The sequence below is a fragment of the Cervus elaphus genome, chromosome 13, assembly GCF_910594005.1.
Source record: "Cervus elaphus chromosome 13, mCerEla1.1, whole genome shotgun sequence".
NCBI classification, from domain to species: Eukaryota; Metazoa; Chordata; class Mammalia; order Artiodactyla; family Cervidae; genus Cervus; species Cervus elaphus.
Window position 1 is genome coordinate 10,196,866 of NC_057827.1, and position 17,947 is coordinate 10,214,812.

Below are 17,947 nucleotides of genomic sequence, written 5' to 3' on the forward strand. Positions count from 1 at the left end.
ATACAAGTGCAAAGGATGTAACAGAAAGGAGTCGGGGGACAGGCTCTGGAGTCCGTCCGCCCTGTGTTGTCTTGTCTAACAGGGCCGGCTGGGGCGCGGGAAACACTGACAGATGTGCCCTGGGGGTTACTGTGCAGACAGCCACATTTAACGTAACCCTTCCAATGTCGTCATGTCCTTGAACATGGAAGGAGAATGAGGCTTAGGTGGTAGCTTGCCCTGTGGTAACCCTGATGTGGTGGAGACGTGTGACTGTAGACCCCAGATTCCAGGCTCTTACCAATATAGCACTTTGGGAGAAAAACACTTTTAAGTATTGCCTTAATCATATATTTTAAGTCTTTATAAGTTAATTATCAGGCTTTTTCTTTATGCTAAAAAAAAAAAGAAAAATATTACCTGACCAGTATCAGAGTTCTGCCAACAAGAATTTAATAGGAGGTCAATTTACAAACATGAGACAAGGTCTAAGTGTTCTTAGCATTTTAGCAGTAACCTGGAAACTTGTTGGAAATAAAACTTTGGGGCCCCATCCCAGAACTACTGTATCTGAAACTCCTGGGCATGCAGTCTGCTCTTATGTGCCTTGCAAGTGCTTCTGAGGCCGCTAAAACTTGTTCTAAGGAAGTGAGCAAGGGACGGGCGTTCCCTGGGGCCTGGTAACTGTCAGTACGTGCTTTCGGCCTGCAGGTAGGTAGCAGAAACAGTTCCTGAACCTGGAAAGAACAGCCTGTCCCCACACACCCCCACCCCAGGTCTCCTGCAGCGTGTATGGATGTGGAGAAGGGGGAAGAGTAGAACCAGTAGGACAAAGGGAAGGTGCCTCGCACAGGACACAGTGTTGGAACATGCCCTTCCCTCTCTCTCTGTCTCTGGGGTTGGGAGGTGCTCCTGAAATCAGAGTTGACCAGGGGCGATGGCCCTGGCGGTGGACATGGGTGATGGGAACCTCTGTCCTTCCCTGCTCTGGGCCGGCAGTGCCTTCACCACCTTTTCAGCCTTTCCAAACCTTGACGATGCACCCAGGGTCTCCTCCCCCTCCCAGCTTCCAGTAGAGTCTAACCAGACCCAGACCCATTTTATTTTTCTGGACAAAGGAAATGCTGTATTAGTTGGGGGAAGGGACTGGAATCTCAGAAGCAGCCTTTGTTTAGAGTGCCTCAGCTTCTACCTTAAGAATCACAGCATCCTTGTAAATGGAGAGAGAGAAAGTAACTGTCAGCCTTTGGTCAGATTTGAACCTATTGTTGCATTAGGCATATTGTTGCCCCATATTGAGAGATTCCAGTCACTTTGGAAACTATTAGCTTCTCGTAGAAAAGCAGTTTTTTTTTTGCTTTATATATTGATCATGAAAGTCGTTATTTTCCTGTATTCCGAATTTAATGTAGAGGTTATATATAAAAACTTTCTAAAAGAAGTGGTCATCTTTTTTATTACAAGACAAGGTGTAAATTACTACCAGCTTCTTTTTTGATAATTTTAAAATTAAGTTGTGGGAGAATGTTTTATAGTAAATAGACTGCACTTAAAGGTGCTGCTGCTGCTAAGTCACTTCAGTCGTGTCCGACTCTGTGCGACCCCATAGACGGCAGCCTGCCAGGCTCCCCCATCCCTGGGATTCTCCAGGCAAGAACACTGGAGTGGGTTGCCATTTCCTTCTCCAATGCATGAAAGTGAAAAGTGAAAGTGAAGCCTCTCAGTCGAGTCCGACTCTTAGGGACCATCCTCAGTTTTCAATCCAGATTTAAGATTGGAGTTCTAATATGTTTACATGCATGCGTGCTAAGTTGCTTGAGTCCTATCTGACTCTGCGATCAAACCCATGTCTCTTGCATCTCTCGCACTGTTGTTCGGTCATACCCGACTCTTTGGGAACCCATGGACTGCGGCACGCCAGGCTTCCCTGTCCATCGCCAGCTCCCAGGGCTTGCTTATACTCACATCCATTGGGTCAGTGATGCCATCCAACCGTCTGGTCCTCTGTTGTCCCCATCTCCTCCCACCTTCGATCTTTCTTAGCATCAGCATCAGGGTCTTTTCTAATGAGTCAGCTCTTCGTATCAGATGGCCACAGTATTGGAGCTTCAGCTTCAACATCAGTCTTTACAATGAATATTCAGGATTGATTTCCTTTAGGACTGACTGGTTTGATCTCCTTTCAGTCCAAGGGACTCTCGAGAATGTTCTCCAACACCACAGTTCAAAAGCATCAATTCTTCAAAGCTCAGCCTTCTTTATGGTCCAACTCTTATATCCATTTATGACTACTGGAAAAACCATAACTTTGACTGTATGACCTTTGTTAGCAAAATAATGTCTCTGCTTTTTAATACTGTGTCCAAGTTTGTCATGGCTTTTCTTCCAAGGAGCAAGCATCTTTTAATTTCATGGCTGCAGTCACCATCTGCAGTGATTTTGGAGCCCAAGAAAATAAAGCCTCACCATTTTCATTGTTTCCCCATCTATTTCCCGTGAACTGATGCAATTGGATGCCATGATCTTAGTTTTTTGAATGTTGGGTTTTAAGCCAGCTTTTTCACTCTCCTCTTTCAGTTTCATCAAAAGGCTCTTTAGTTCTTCTTCGCTTTCTGCTGTAAGGGTGGTGTCATCTGCATATCTGAGGTTATTGATATTTCTCCCAGCAGTCTGATTCCAGCTTATGCTTCATCCAGCCTAGCATTTCTCATGATGTATTCTGCGTATAAGTTAAATAAGCAGGGTGACAATATACAGCCTTGACGTACTCTTCCCAAGTTTGAACCAATCTATTGTTCCATGTTCAGTTCTAACTATTGCTTCTTGACCTGTACACAGATTTCTCAGGAGGCAGATAAGGTGGTCTGGTATTCCCATCTCTTGAAGAATTTTCCACAGTTTATTGTGATCCACACAGTCACAGGCTTTAGCATAGTCAATGAAGCAGAAGTAGATGTTTTTCTGGAATTCTGTTGCTTTTTCTATGATTCAGTGGATGTTGGCAATTTGAACTCTGGTTCCTGTGCCTTTTCTAAATCCAGCTTGAACATCTGGAAGTTCTACGTTCACATACTGTTGAAGCCTAGCTTGGAGAATTCTGAGCATTACTTTACTAGCATGTGAAATGAATGCAGTTGTGCAGTAGTTTGAACATTCTTTGGCATTGCCTTTCTTTGGGATTGGAATAAAAACTGACCTTTTCCAGTCCTGTGGCCACTGCTGAGTTTTCCAAATTTGCTGGCATATTGAGTGCAGCACTTTCACAGCATCATCTTTTGGGATTTGAAATAGCTCAGCTGGAATTCCATCACCTCCACTGTTTTTGTTCATAGTTTTGCTTCCTAAGCCCACTTGACTTCGGACTCCAGGATGTCTGCCTCTAGGTGAGTGACCAGACCATTGGGTTGTCTATTGCCTTGCCAGGCAGGTTCTTCACCACTAGTGCCACCTGAAAGACCCAAAGTATTAGTTGCTCAGTCTTGTTTGACTCTTTGAGACCCATGGACTATAACCCATCAGTCTCCTCTGTCCATGGAATTCTCCAGACAAGAATACTGGAGTGAGTAGCCATTCCCTTCTCCTAGGGATCTTCCCAGGGATCAAAACCAGGTCTCCTGCATTGCAGGCGGATTCTTTACTATTTGAGCCACCAGGGAAGCCCTAATATGTTTATGTTTATATTTTAGTATTGATATTAATGAATTCCTTGATATTAATGAAGTCCTATGCATATTGTTGCTAAGGATCAGAAGGCTGATGTCTATAGACAAGTTTTTTTTTTAATTTAGCTTCAATCTGAGCTCATTGTAAATTCACTTGAAGTTGTAAGAAATAATGAAGAGAGATCCTGTGTACCCTCCAATGGTGGTGTCTTGCAAAACTAGTACCGTACCACAACCAGGATTGACACTGATAGAATCAGTGCACTGCTGCTTGGGCTGTCCATTTACCTGTATTCATTTCTGTGTGTATATTTAGTCAGTGCAGGTTTGTCATATAAGTAGGTTAGCATGTTCCCCATCAGCTCTGTCATCATAGGGCCTTTATAACCCTGCTCACCAAGTAGAAACGACCCTCCCTGACCTCTGGCAACCACTGATCTCTCCAGCGCTCTAGTTTTAGGCGTTTCAAGATTGAACTGTACAGTATGCGGCCTTTTGACATGGGCTTTTTCCTCTCAGCATGATCCCCTTAAGGGTCATCCAAATCATTGCATGTGTCTATAGTTCTTTCCTTCTTATAACTGAGTAGTATGGATATACCATAGTTATTTATTCATCCATTCATAGTTAACTATTCATCATTCATAGTTAACTGTTCATCCACTGAAAGGCATCTGGATTGTCTCTGGTTTTATGCTGTGAATAAACCTACCCTGAACTTTCACATACAGGTATTTGTGTGAATATAGGTCTTTATTTTGCTGGAATAAGTGCCCAAGTGTGTAATTACTGGATCAGATGGTAGCTGCATACTTAGTTGTTGTTTTGTTTTAAAGACTGTATGTTTTTTAGAACAGTTTTAGGTTCACAGCAAGGTTGGGAGAAAGGTACAGGGATTTCCCGTATATCTTCTGCCTGTACACATATATAGTCTCCCTCATTATCAGCATCCCCAGATGGGATACCAGAGTGGTACCTGTGTTACAGCTGATAAACCTACATTGATGCGTCGTAATCACCCAAATCCATGTTCAGTGTTGTGCCTCCTGTGGGTTTAGACAAATGCACAGTCACATGTACCCATCATTATAGTGTCAGTCAGAGTAGTTTCACTGCCCTTAAGGTCCTGTGCCCCACGTATTCATTCCTTCCCTCGTCCCTCAGCTTCTGGCAACTGATCTTTTCACTGTCTGCATAGTCTTGCCTTTTCCAGGGTGTCATGTGATTGGAGCTTCCCTGGTGGCTCAGCTGGTAAAGAATCTGCCTGCGAGGCAGAAGACCTGGTTTCGATCCCTCAGTTGGGAAGATCCCCTGGAGGAGGGCGTGGCAACCCACTCCCGTATTCTTGTCTGGAGAATCCCATGGACAGAGGAGCCTGGTGGCTACAGTCCATTGGTCGCAAAGAGGTGGACACGACTGAGCGACTAAGCACACACGTGTAATTGGAATCATACACCCATGTAGCCTTTTCAGATCGATTTCTCTCACATAGTCATATGCTTTTTAAGTTTCCTCCATGTTTTTTCATGGCTTGATAACTCTTTTTAGCATGAATAGTATTCCTTTGAGTGAATATACCACAGTTACAGATATTCATTTACCTAGTTAGGGATACCTTGATTGCTTTCAACGTTTGGTGATTACATGTGTAGGGTTTTGTCTGGGTGTAAGTTTTCAGCTCCTCTGGGTAAACACCAAGGAGCACAATTGCTGGAATGATGTATTCTAAAAGTATGTTTAGTTTTTTAAGAAACTGCCAAACTGTCTTCCAGTGACTGTACATTCCTAATACAATGTAGAACAGTCTACTTTCTCTGTGCGCTGGCCAAAATTTGGTGTCGCTAATTTATTTTAGACATTGTGATAGTGGTATTTACTGTGATTTTAATTTACATTTCCCTAATGGCTACTGTGGTTGAACATCTTTTAGTGTAATGTTAAGTTTTGAGAGTTCTTTATGTGTTCTAGATCCTAGTGCATTGTTGGATATGTGGTTAGCAAATATTTTCTCTCAGTCTCTGCTTATCTTTTTCACTTTAAGTAGGGTCTTCCACAGAGCAAAAGTTTTTAATTTTGTTGAGGTCCAATTTATCATTTTTTACTTTGGGAGCCAAGTCTAAGAGCTCTTTGCCTAGCTTTGGATCCCAAAGATTTTCTTTTTTTTCTAAAAGGTTAATTTTAAGTATTAAGCCCATGACCCATCTTGAGTTAATTGTTGTGAATTGTTGAAATTATTTTAAATGAAGTTAAATCACTGTCGTAGTCACATATTTGTACTGCCTTTAAACTGTTCATGAGCTGATGTCAAAGTATGATCAGTAGATAGGCTTTTCACCCAGGATTTGATGTAGCTACTAAAAGTAATTTAATGTAGAAGTCAATCAAATGGGAGTCCTGATTAACGTTTCAACCTTTGGTTGCCATTTTTTGAAAAAATTAATTGTAGTTTACACTGGGAAGTGCAACATGTAGAAGTGGTTCTGGGGATCAGTATTCCCTTTTACAGTATTACAGGAGTACATATAGAAACCATTAAAGATTAGGCCGTGGGAGTTACTCCTTTTACTTAGGAAGTTTATTAGAGAGCTTCTATTCAACCATTATCCTGAGGCTTTTGGAGCATCAGAGGAAATTTAAGAAGGGGTACTGGCTCTGGTATTAGACTTTCTGAGTTCAAATACTGATTCTGCCACTTAACTAGCTCCATAATTTGAGCTCTTTGTGCCTTAGTTTCCTTATTGTGAAATGGGTGTAGTACTTAAGTATCCACCTCTAACAGCTGTTGTGAAGCTATCACTCACTTGAAACAGTTTCTGATACATAGTGGGCACTCAATAAACTTTAGCAACCATTATCCCTAAATCATTCATTTTGTGTGAGGATGGGTGGGACCATCTTTTTAATTTGAAAATGGTGGGGACTATCTTTTTTATATTAAGACTAACGTGGTACTATTAAGGTTTGACTGCAAAATTCAAATAGTTTATAGCCCTTAAACATTACAAGAGAGAGTTAAGCAAATTTTGTACTTGTAATGGGCACACCCTTAGCCCCCTAATGTGGGAGTTCACACTCCTCTGCCAGGAGGTGTTTTCTGAAAAAAAACTCCAAAGAGCACCACTCATTCACTAGTCCTAATTAGGTCCCTCCTAACATTTGTGTCCTTTCCAGGCTAGGCAGATCTCTCTCATTTATCCAGGATAACTGGATCCACAGCCTGTCAGCACTCTAAGCGTCTTTTCCCAGACACTTTGCTTTGTTGGAATCTCTTAAGAACCTGGTGTTTGAGGGGTGTGCCTTTCTCCAGACCAGTATGGTAATGTAGCTTGAGATGTCCCCATCTTGTAGCAACCGTTCCAGGAAAAAAGTGTGGCTGGTTAATCCCCTAGCTTGTTTTCTCAGGATTTGAACTTGCCCTTAGTGGTATAATTGCTTGAAAACAGCTGCAGTTCTCAATTCTCAGTGGGCTACCATAGACATTTGTTTCAGTGCAATTTTGTTTGGCCAGTATTAGTATCTTAAAAGACACTGAAATTAGGAAAAGTTTATGATAGAGTAGAAACGGCCTAGCACCTATTATCTTCATTCATTCATTATCTGCCTGCCGTTTGTGACCCCTAGTTTATGCTGTTGTGATTTCTTCTGTCTGTAAAGCATATTTTGACTCTGTGTATCTTCAAGTTTATAGTTTTTCAATCTGATTTCTCATAACCACTCTTAGCAAGATCCTAGATCCCACCATGATAGAAAACAGCCAGTTCTCCTCTCCACCCATAACCCCTTGAAGTGTTTGCTTGTTTACCTATTTATTGGCATTCACATTTTAGTTTTGTGTGTTGAAATGATTGAACCATTTGCAATGGCCCTTATAGGTTGAAAATAGTTGAAATAGCAGTTTTATTCTCCTTTGTGGTAACATTTAAGAACTTAGGATGTATAGAAATATTATCATAGAATATTTTATATATAAAAATCTCAATAGTTTTGTTGGGAAGAAATGTTGTAACTAAACTAAAAATAAGCACAATGGAATTCCTCTTTGAAGGAGAATGTGAAAACTAATTTCTGCTGTGTGACAGACAAAATATACCAGACAATTAATGAGATGATTTTATTCAAGCTGATGCAACAGGGAGAATGTTTATTAATGGGGAGCCTCTCAAAGGAGAAAATGTGGAGTTTATAAAACTAGGAAGTCAGTAAGGAAGGGTGGAGGTGGGTCCTATCACCAGTGGTCAGCCCTTCCTTGGAACACAGAAGGTGTAGTGCTTCTTAACCATGACTGCTTTCTGGGAGCACAAGGCTCAGGTCAGTTTTAACGTTGCCGGACGGAACAGGGTTACTGCTATTACCATAGTTACATTTATAAATTGTGTGAGATACGCACCACAGAAGTTTCATTTATAACTTTAAAATCTATAGGATTCTTAATATTTCTGCACTAAAGGACTGGAACAGGGCAGCTTTGCCTTATAGGGGTGACCAGGAGTTGGAGGTCCTTCTAAACGAAGCGAGAGGAAGAACCCACTGCAGAGGGAGGGTGGAAGACCAGGGGCAGGCCAGCGGCCCCTAGTCAAAGTGGGACCCAGTGAAGGTGACAGCGCTCCCTCCGAGACCGCTTCCAGTGGGGTGGGAAGGGGTGAAAGATGGGCGTTTGTCAGTGGGCCAGGCTAAAGGAGAGAATTCCATGGATTTTGTTAAAGGATGCATTTTAAAAGGACAGCATCATGACCCATGTTAAATCAATGTGGAACGAATTTATTTAACTAATTAAAGAACTAGCCAAATGTCACAACCATTTTAAAAGCTATGAACTGTGAATTTATATAGAGAAGCAGTATTGAAATGAGTTTACTGATGGAAGTAAAACTGGATTTTCCCACTACAGGGAGGGTTGCCCTTTCACCAGACAATTATGGGCATGTCCATAAACAAGAATTATTTGCATTGCTATTAGTTACCTACAATTTATGAAGGTGTAAAATAGTGTAAAGAATATGCCTGCCAATGCAGGAGACACAGATTGGATCCCAGGGTTGGCAAGAGCCCCTGGAAAAGGAAATGGCAACCCACTCCAATATTCTTGCCTGGGAGATCCCATGGACAGAGGAGCCTGGTGGGCTGCAGTCCATGGGGTCACAGAAGAGTCTGACATGACTTAGCAACTAAGCAACAACAACAAAACAGCTCAAAGGCGGTGAAAAGACCAAGCCACATCGGATCAGGTAATTCCCAGGGGCCCCGTTATTCCATTGAAAGGCTATTCAGTAATCTCTCTTGGTCACACCACGGTCTTTAGTTTTTTCTAGCCATCCCTGCTCTATAGTAACTACATGCTTCCTCTAATATTCATCTGTCAGTTGTTTACCCATTTTTCTCCTTAAAAGCCATGTCTGATTTTTTCCCTTCTTTCTGATCTCCATCAGGTTAAAGGAGCCTGGGACATCCAGGATATATAAATTTATAACCAACTACAAATGCAAATTAGTTTGCTCATGTTTGGATTGCTTTTGCTTAATATCCTGTCTTTTTCTTGGGATGGCATTTAAATTTTTTTAATTTAATGTGATGAAAATTAATATTGAGAGTCCCTTGGACAGCAAGGCGATCAAACCATTTAATCCTAAAGGAAATCAACCCTGAATAGTCATAGGAAGGACTGATGCTGAAGCTCCAGCACTTTGGCCACCTGATGAGAAGAGCCGACTCATTAGAAAAGACTGTGATGCTGGGAAAGATTGAGGGCAGGAGGAGAAGTGGGTGACAGCATGAGATGGCTGGATGGCATCATTGATTGAATGGACATGCGTTTAAGCAAGCTCTGGGAGATGGTGAAGGACAGGGAAGCTGGCATACTGCAGTCCTGGGGTCCCAAAGAGTCAGACATGACTTAGAGACTGAAGAACAACGTTATAAATGATTACCAAGGTTTCTTTAGATTAAATAATTTTAAGTTGGGAGTTAATCAGCAATAACCATAATAATTTGACCAAATAGCATTCTAATGTTAGGTTTTCAGCTGTAAATGGAAGGTGAAAGTTAATGAATTTGTGTTATGGGCCAAGTGGTTCTCAACCTAGACAGTTTTGCCCCACCCTCAATCCCCGGGGCCTGCTCCTGACATCTAATCAGTAGAGGCCAGAAATGCTGCTAAACTTCCTACAATGCATAAGACAGCAAAAGCAGAATTGCCCAGCAGAATTACCAAAGCAGAATTACCCAGTTCCTACTGTTAATCATGCCAATATTGAGAAACCCTAACAGCCCATTGAAGAATGTTAGAAGAAAGCTGAAGTTTTTGCTATGATAAAACTAAAAATAATTTTATGGTCTTAAATCTACATGAAAAACATACATTTTGTTTTTATACATTAAAAATAATGTTATTACCAATTTTCCATATTAAAAAATTACACAATATTACCTTTAACTTGAGAGACTAAATAAATAGAAAGAGATGCTTTTCCATTAGAAGAGGGTGAGACGAATTGAGAGAGTGGCACTGTAACACCTACATTAACATATGTAAAATGGATAGCCAGTAGGAAGCTGCTATGTAACATGGCCTAGAGGGGTGGCTGGGGTAGGAGGTTCAAGAGGGAGGGGATATTTGTTCACTTAAGATTGATTCACATTATTGTACAGCAGAATCCAACACAACTTTGTAAAGCAATTATCCTCCAATTAAAAATAAATTTAAAAAAGAAACAGGTGCCTTTCCTTTGTAATGTGTATAACACTTGCACTTTTAAAATTACTTTTCCTATTTTAGGTTTCACCGAAGAAACATCTTAGAGAGTCATCGCATTTCCAAGATTAACATTTACAATTTGGAGTTGTTGACCTTCTTATAAGAAAGACTTTGGCCATCAAAATGAAAACTTTCTTTGAAGTTTTAGAACAATTATACAAGAAGGTACTTCTTGGAGCCACACTTGAAAAGGACAGCCATGATTACGTCTTTTATCTCTACCCAGCATTTTCAGATCAAGATTGTTCTGCAAGCACCTCCCCAGACTGCTCAAATGCCCGTGATGTTCAGGACAAGCAAGAGCCATCCTCTGTCAGCTTGCCTACCTTGTCCGTAGCACCTGTGTGTTTGCAGAGACATTCTCAGATGAGCAATACCCGAGAAATAACGCTCCTTCAGTTAACAGTGATCAGAGTGATGATAACCAGAGTATTGTCTGTGGAAACTGAATTCCATGCAAAGGAGAAATACAGAGATATAATTAAAATTCTTTTAAAATCATCTGACATCGAGTCTCAATTAGTAAGCCCATTTGCTTTTTGTGTTTTTTTTTTGTTTTAAGATCTAGATTTTTTAAACAAAAGTTTTAAAACATTCAGCGACAGTAGGTAAATGTATTTGTTTTCCTGTAGACCTGTATGTTCCAGAACTCGGAAAAATTATTATCTCACATGGCAGCAAAGTGCCTTGCACTAATTCTGTATTTCCAACTGAAGGAAAAGGTAAGATAAGTAATCAAATTATGTTACTATTACTTTTATATTTTCTTTAAAATTGACCTCTGGCATTCAGTTTTTAATCAATAAAATATTTGCTTACATAATGTGTAAATCCACAAAAGTGTTAAGAATAGAATAATATGTTGGTGACTTATTTCAAGGATTAGAGTCTTAAAAACGTTATAAATCATTACAGATAAGATTCTCAACTCAAAAGATAGACTGCAGGTCGCAGAGTCCATAACTGTTCAGATTCTCAAAGGAGTAGGTGGGCTTCCTTGCTCCCTTCCAAAAACAAAGCTTAGGAGCCCCTGCTTGAGACTAAGACCATTTTCATAGGTTTAATATAAATTCTAAGAGTGGGCCTCAGCGTAATGAAAAAATATGAACAAATTAATCAAATTTTTCTCTTATCTCTGAATTAGTTAATATATATAAACATTTACTGACTTCTTTTAGCTGTAATTGCTTGTTCCTTTCTTAAAATAACATTCTTTCCTGAATTCAAAAAGGTGGTATGTACAATAGAAAATTTGGAAAAAGGGAAAATGTATAAAGACCAAAATAAAAATTTCATATCATTCCAGACACCAGAGATAATAACCACTGCTAATATTTCATGTTCCTTCTTGGTTTTTTATTTCTATGGCATATTAAATTTTTTTAACTTAAGGAATACTGGGATATTTATGTCCTTGTTTTAACAAATATTATACTTTTTTTTTTGGAATGAAGTAAACAGTGTTGTATAGAATTGTGTAAAATAGATAATTTGTAATGGCAAAGAAAATGTTGTATTACAACTTACTACTTAAAGTTTTTTTCTCACTTATAGATAACACTGAGTAATTTCTGGATTTCTTTTTGTCAAAAAAATATTTCTGAATATTCTGAAAGTAATAAAGTAGTATACTGCCTCTGGATACTTACCTTTGTAATTAAGGAAATCTTTAAAGATACATCTTCACAAAAAACAGGTATGAACTGTGTTCCCCCATAAACAGTTGTCATTGTCTTGTTCCAAGGGAGCATTATATTTTTATGAGTAAAACTTATTTTACAACCTCTGATTGTTTTGAAGTATGAAAAACTAAAAAACCATGCCCCATAGTCTTTGATTGAGGATACCTTTTTAAAAGGGAAAATGTAAAACTTCACTATTACTGGGCTTCCCTGGTGACTCAGACGGTAAAGCGTCTGCCTACAATGTGGGAGACCTTGATTCAATCCCTGGGTCAGGAAGATCTCCTGGAGAAAGAAATGGCAACCCACTCCAGTATTCTCACCTGGAAAATCCCATGGACAGAGGAACCTGGTAAGCTACAGTCCATGGGGTCGCAAAGAGTTGGACAAGACCGAGTGACTTCACTTTCTTTTCACTATTATTAAAAATTGAAATTAAAGCTTTTCATTTTTTTATGTCCTTTGCATAGTCTGATGTTACTGATATTTGTAAAATGGATATTAACCGTGATTATTAGCTGTTGGCATGTTTATCTTCATTTGTTTGTGTTAGAGGTAAATAATCCAATCCATTTTTTCATCTTACAAAGTGATGATAATTTTAAAAATTGAATTGTAAAATTGTGTTTTAAGAAAACTTTGTTTTTCCTGTTGCTTATAATTACTATTTTTATAATTGCAGAAATTCTAAAACAGTTCCTGACTCCTTTTGACACTCTTTTTGAAGTCTTTTACAATTCCTTATTTTCTCAGCGTTTTGAAAACCACCAAGATGCTTCTAAACTAATAAACAGTTTAATATGTTTCCTGGAATTGCTTGAACTTCTTATAGCCTCCAGAATCCACCTGAAGTTACATTTCACTTGCCAGAGGATTTTATTTTTGAAAGCTTCTTGTGTGTTTGATGTTATTACCTGGCCTGTTCAGGCTTTTGTCAAAAGGAAGTTGATCATCGTCATAAAAAAGTGCCTTCTGTGCAACGCGGGTGAAGACCTTTGTCGGGGATCTGTCCCTGCCTTCATGCCACCAGATAATCCTTTGCATGTGGACCTGCTGGCTTTGGCCAGCGCTGTTCTGCAAGCTGTGGATTTGGGCTTGTTGAGGACGTTGTCTGTCCGTGGAAAACCTTCCTGCTTTGGAGGTGGTGAAGTCCTACCTGGATATGAGCATGCCACTGGTCCAGATCATGTGATTCTTAGAGCATTGAGTTTACTTATCATAAGATCCTTAGAAATCAAGTTTCAAAATTGTGCTTCAGCAAATGAAATGAAAGGTAACTTTCTGAATGCCTTTTGTATGTAAAGTAATGGATAATTATTTACTGAAGTAAAATTATTCATAATTATCAAAGCTCAGGATTGTAATTTCACTAACTTAAGTTGTATCTTATTCTAGTTATAACTTATTAAATTTTCTTCCAATAAAGATAAAAAGCTAGAATTGTCTTTTAAAAAGTTTCAGTTTTGTGTGCTAAACTGAATTTGCATAGCATAGTTAATAACTGTAGTTAAAAGAAAAAAATTGTTGAGTCTCTTCAAAGTAAGCAATGTTAGTCAATTCATGTTCAGCTATATGTAGAATATTATTCATATTTTCCTTCACAAAATTGGTATATCTACTAATACAGAGTTTTGATAATTAGGAGTTGAATTAAACTAATGTAGGGTGTAATCCTGTGCAGTTGTCATTTACAACACTAGATGGCGTTCGTTACATAAGTCAAGAGTTTTAAATTGCAGTTAACACCTCAAAACCTTTTTGACTTTTGTGCTTAATAGTAGTACTTTCTTGTAATGCTTTAAAAAACTTTAAACAAACAAAAACTTTTTCTGCTGGTATTTTGAAGGCAAATTATTTTTGTTTGGTTGTATTGTTGCCTCTAGTACAAACACTGTGTCATCCAGTGAAGCAGATTCTGTTGTCTACTATTTATTCATTTATATGTTTTTAGCAAGAATTTGTGTAACTTTTATTTATCAGAGATACTAGCTATATGGCACTGGGATATAGATGATCTGGCTGTGCATTTTAACTATATCCTACCGAGTGGGTCTTTTTTTTTTTCCTCTGAAGCTCAGTTTCCTAATGTACAGAGTAGAGATAATCCCTAACTCAAACTTTTGAATGTGTGAATTATGATAATGCATTTTAAAGTACTCTAGATGTTATAAATGTATGTGAATAGGTAAGTTGTTATAAATGCATTCATAAACTGTTGTTTTCTCTTTAAATTTTTCATTTTTTGAAGTTGATTTACAGAGGTTCATGTCTGAGTTACTGATCTTCTTAAAGCCTCACCTTCAGCCCTCTCTGCAATCACACAATCTCTGTGAGTGGTTGTCTAGGGTCTTCATAGAACAAGACGATGACATGCTGGAGGCTGCCAAAGCATCGCTGGGCATCTATCTGAAGTTGACCAGGTTTGTATATTTTAAAGTAATTATACTAACTAACATGGCCAGGAAAGCAGAAAACATTTTTTAAAAACATGTATTGGACATACAATTTACTTTCCATCATTAGGGGAAAAAAATCCCTAACAATCTTGTGGTTTCCTTGTAAGTTCCAATTCCTTTTAGACTGCCCTACATGCAAATAGAATACATTTGAGTTCTCATTATGAAAACTTGGATGACTAAGCAGATCTAGGGATTAGAACTAAACTGAGATTAGACAATATGGATTCTGACTGAGTCTCCATCTTTGCTTTACGTGTGTGATCAAGAATAAGTTAATACCACTGTCATAATTTAATTGACATTTGAAACTCTTTTCACCCTTAAGGCTAACTTTGTCTGTATTGAACTTCTGTAAGGTGATTTTTGCCTTTGTAAAGCTGAATTCAAACTTGTAAGTAATCAAAGGAACTTGTAAATTTCCATTTTAATATACAGTTGAATTGGTACTGATATCATATTGAGGCAGATATCTGAAATTTATTATGAAGTTATATTACTGATGACATTTTATACTGATCCTATTTCTGTTTATTGAAAGAGCCATACTTGCTTTATATCTTATGGCAAATATCTGTAATTGGTTATGAAGTTAATAACTGATGACCTTTTACAGTATTTCTGCTTCTGCTTTATTAAAACCGTAAAGTATTTGCTTTATTTCCATTTCTTTCTTGGCTTCAGAGAAAGGGATTTCTTACTAATGGTTGTCGGTGTAGTGTTGTGCTGCCAGTTCTTACTTGTATTATGACACTTCTGGCAATGACTGCTTTCAGACTGTAAGTGTTTGGGGCCAATTTTCAAAAGGTTCTAATCAAGAACACAGAATGCATGCATGTGATTTGAATTAGGCTCAGAAACGGTCAAATACAAATTCAGTCTGAATACATATGCCTTGAAGAATATATAGTCATATTCAAAGCTGACTTCTTACGACTCAGGAAGCTTCTGAACTAAATTTATTTTGCATATGAATTTCTAATTTTCTTGAATTTCATGTGATCACAGAGGCCTGTGCTCATGTCATATGTATTTTTTTTAATGTAACTGAATTGGCTAAGATTGGTTGTAAATGATAGAAATCAATATAAACTAGTCTAAGCCAAAAAAGGAATTTACTTCCTGGGAATTCCAAGGAGTCAAGTTGGCATCAGGTGTAACTGTGCATGACTCAAATCATGTCGCTGATTATTTCTCTTTGTTTCTGTCTCATAGCTTTGAGTTCATTCTCAGGCAGGGTCACCAGCAGTGCCAGACTTACAGCAACCTTACAGATAGGATCTTTAATAGTGCTGGCAGAAATTCCAGAGGAGGTCTGATTAACCTGTATGGGTCACAGATTCATGTTGGAATCATGGTGTCTAGGACCATGGGTACTCTGATTAGTTAGCCTGGAACACATGCCCATCCCTGTTGAGACGAGTGTGGAAGGAAAGGAAGGAGGTTAATTCCCACCTTACCATGTGGAATTAGTTACCTGTAGGAATAACAGCAGCAGCAGGAATAAGAGACTCTGATGTCAATAGACAGGAAGACTGAGGACATTTGTTGGACAGATAAAAACTAGAACTACCAAAGTCAAAGGATGTTATTTATTTTATTGGATCAGGTTTGTATAGAATTTGTAGAGAAAGAGATTGTTTTGAATTTTTTTCTTTTTAAAATAATGCATAGATTAAAAAATAATCTGGCAGAATTTATGGTATGTGAATTATATCTGTCAAAACTTAAATTTATAGAGTCATTAATCTGAGGTGTCTGTTATTTTCAGAGAATGTGAAGCTACTGAAAGCTTGACCCAAGAAAAAGAAATGTGGAACCATCACACACATGAAAATGGCTATAATCCACACTGTATTTTTTTATTTTTATTAAAAAATATAGGATTTGATTCTACTGTTCTTCTTGATTTTTTGATTTCATCAGAAACCTGTTTTCTTGAATATTTTGTTAGATACTTAAAATTATTGCAAAAAGACTGGGATAATTTTTTCACCATTTGCAACTATTTTGATGTAACTGAATCTAAAGATAACATACATATTTGTTGTATCTCCTCACTTGTCCAAAATAGAAACAGCAACCCAACAGAAGCTAGTCCTTTGGCTGTTCTTGGTAGTCACACAAATGCTCATTCTTGGGTCTCCTGGGCCTCTGCTGCTTCTTCTGAATCACTGAACCATGGTGTAACGACAGAGAAGGCCTACACCAAGCCCCAGGCTAATTGTCTTTCTACCCCAGGAGCTTCTCAAAGTCTGGTAGATTATGACAGCTCTGATGATTCTGAAGAAGGATCCACAAGCCTGTGTTTAGTAAACAGTAGACTAACATCTTCACACCAAGAAGCAATGAAGAAAACTCAGGACACATTTGGAGCAAGTGGGGATAAAAAAGAACTTAGCCCAGAGTCTCAGTCAAGGCCTCTGGTTGCTAAAGAATCTAATACCCCATTCTCTGTTTATTGTGACGTAGCCCCAGATAACACTGCTTCTGAAGTGGGAATATCTTACAGAACAGTAAAGTGCTTTGAAGAGCTACAAGGTGCCATTTACCGTTTGCAGAAGAAAAATCTGTTCCCATATAATCCAACAGCACTTTTAAAGTTGTTAAAACATATTGAGATGATATATAATAAAAGTATGACCCCATTGTATAACAGTGACATTTTATTTCCAGGAACTGTTTTTCCTTAATATAATTGTGCTTTAATGAGATAACAGTATTAAAAATAATTAATAAACCTCAAAAGAGTTTTCTAAACCATGCTTTTCTTTTGCCTTTTGGGAGCAGCCTAGTGACTGAAAAGGATACATCAAATAACAAGTCACTTGATAACAGTTGCACAACATTTGAAATCTATGGTAGTTCAAACTTGCTCAAATTTGGGATAGTTATTGTATTAATTTCTTATTGATACTGTAACAAATTCTCACAAACTTGGTGGCTTCAAAGAACAGAGATTTATTCTTTCTCAATTCTGGAGGCTAGAAGTTCAAAATCAAGGTGTCTGCAGGACTGCACTTTCTCTTGAGGCTCTAGGGGAGAATCTTTCCCTGCCTCTTTGTGTTTTCTGGCCATTGCTGTGAATCCTGGGTATTCATTGACTTGTAGCTACATCACTTCAATCTCCTTCTCTGTTATCACATGATGTTTTCCCTCTGTGTCTGTTGCTGCTGCTGCTGCTAAGTCACTTCAGTCGTGTCTGACTCTGTGGGACCCCATAGATGGCAGCCCACCAGGCTCCCCTGTCCCTGGGATTCTCCAGGCAAGAACACTGGATTGGGTTGCCATTTCCTTCTCCATCCCTGTGTGTCTATCTGTATCCAGTTTCCCTCTTTTTAAGTATACCAGTCACTGGATTAGGGCCCAGTCTCATCCAGTATGACCTCTTGTTGTTGTTGTCTGTTGTTTAGTCAC

General features: G+C 38.6%; 1 protein-coding gene across 5 annotated transcripts in view; it reads left to right on the forward strand.

Annotated features, from left to right (window-relative positions):
- LINS1 (lines homolog 1) overlaps positions 1 to 17,290 on the forward strand; it is a 29,316-nt gene extending 12,026 nt beyond the window's left edge. For 4 of the 5 annotated variants that reach the window (XM_043921338.1, XM_043921335.1, XM_043921333.1 and 1 more), the window contains 6 exons: positions 10,414 to 10,914; positions 11,025 to 11,114; positions 11,947 to 12,088; positions 12,757 to 13,347; positions 14,323 to 14,494; positions 16,302 to 17,290. In XM_043921338.1, the coding sequence (XP_043777273.1) occupies positions 10,516 to 10,914; positions 11,025 to 11,114; positions 11,947 to 12,088; positions 12,757 to 13,347; positions 14,323 to 14,494; positions 16,302 to 17,223 (2,316 nt within the window). In that variant the 5' untranslated portion in view covers positions 10,414 to 10,515 and the 3' untranslated portion in view covers positions 17,224 to 17,290. Of the gene's footprint in view, positions 1 to 8,529; positions 8,867 to 10,413; positions 10,915 to 11,024; positions 11,115 to 11,946; positions 12,089 to 12,756; positions 13,348 to 14,322; positions 14,495 to 16,301 lie in introns of those variants that run through there. The other variant, XM_043921334.1, reaches the window with a different exon arrangement.
- Positions 17,291 to 17,947: the final 657 nt, after the last annotated feature.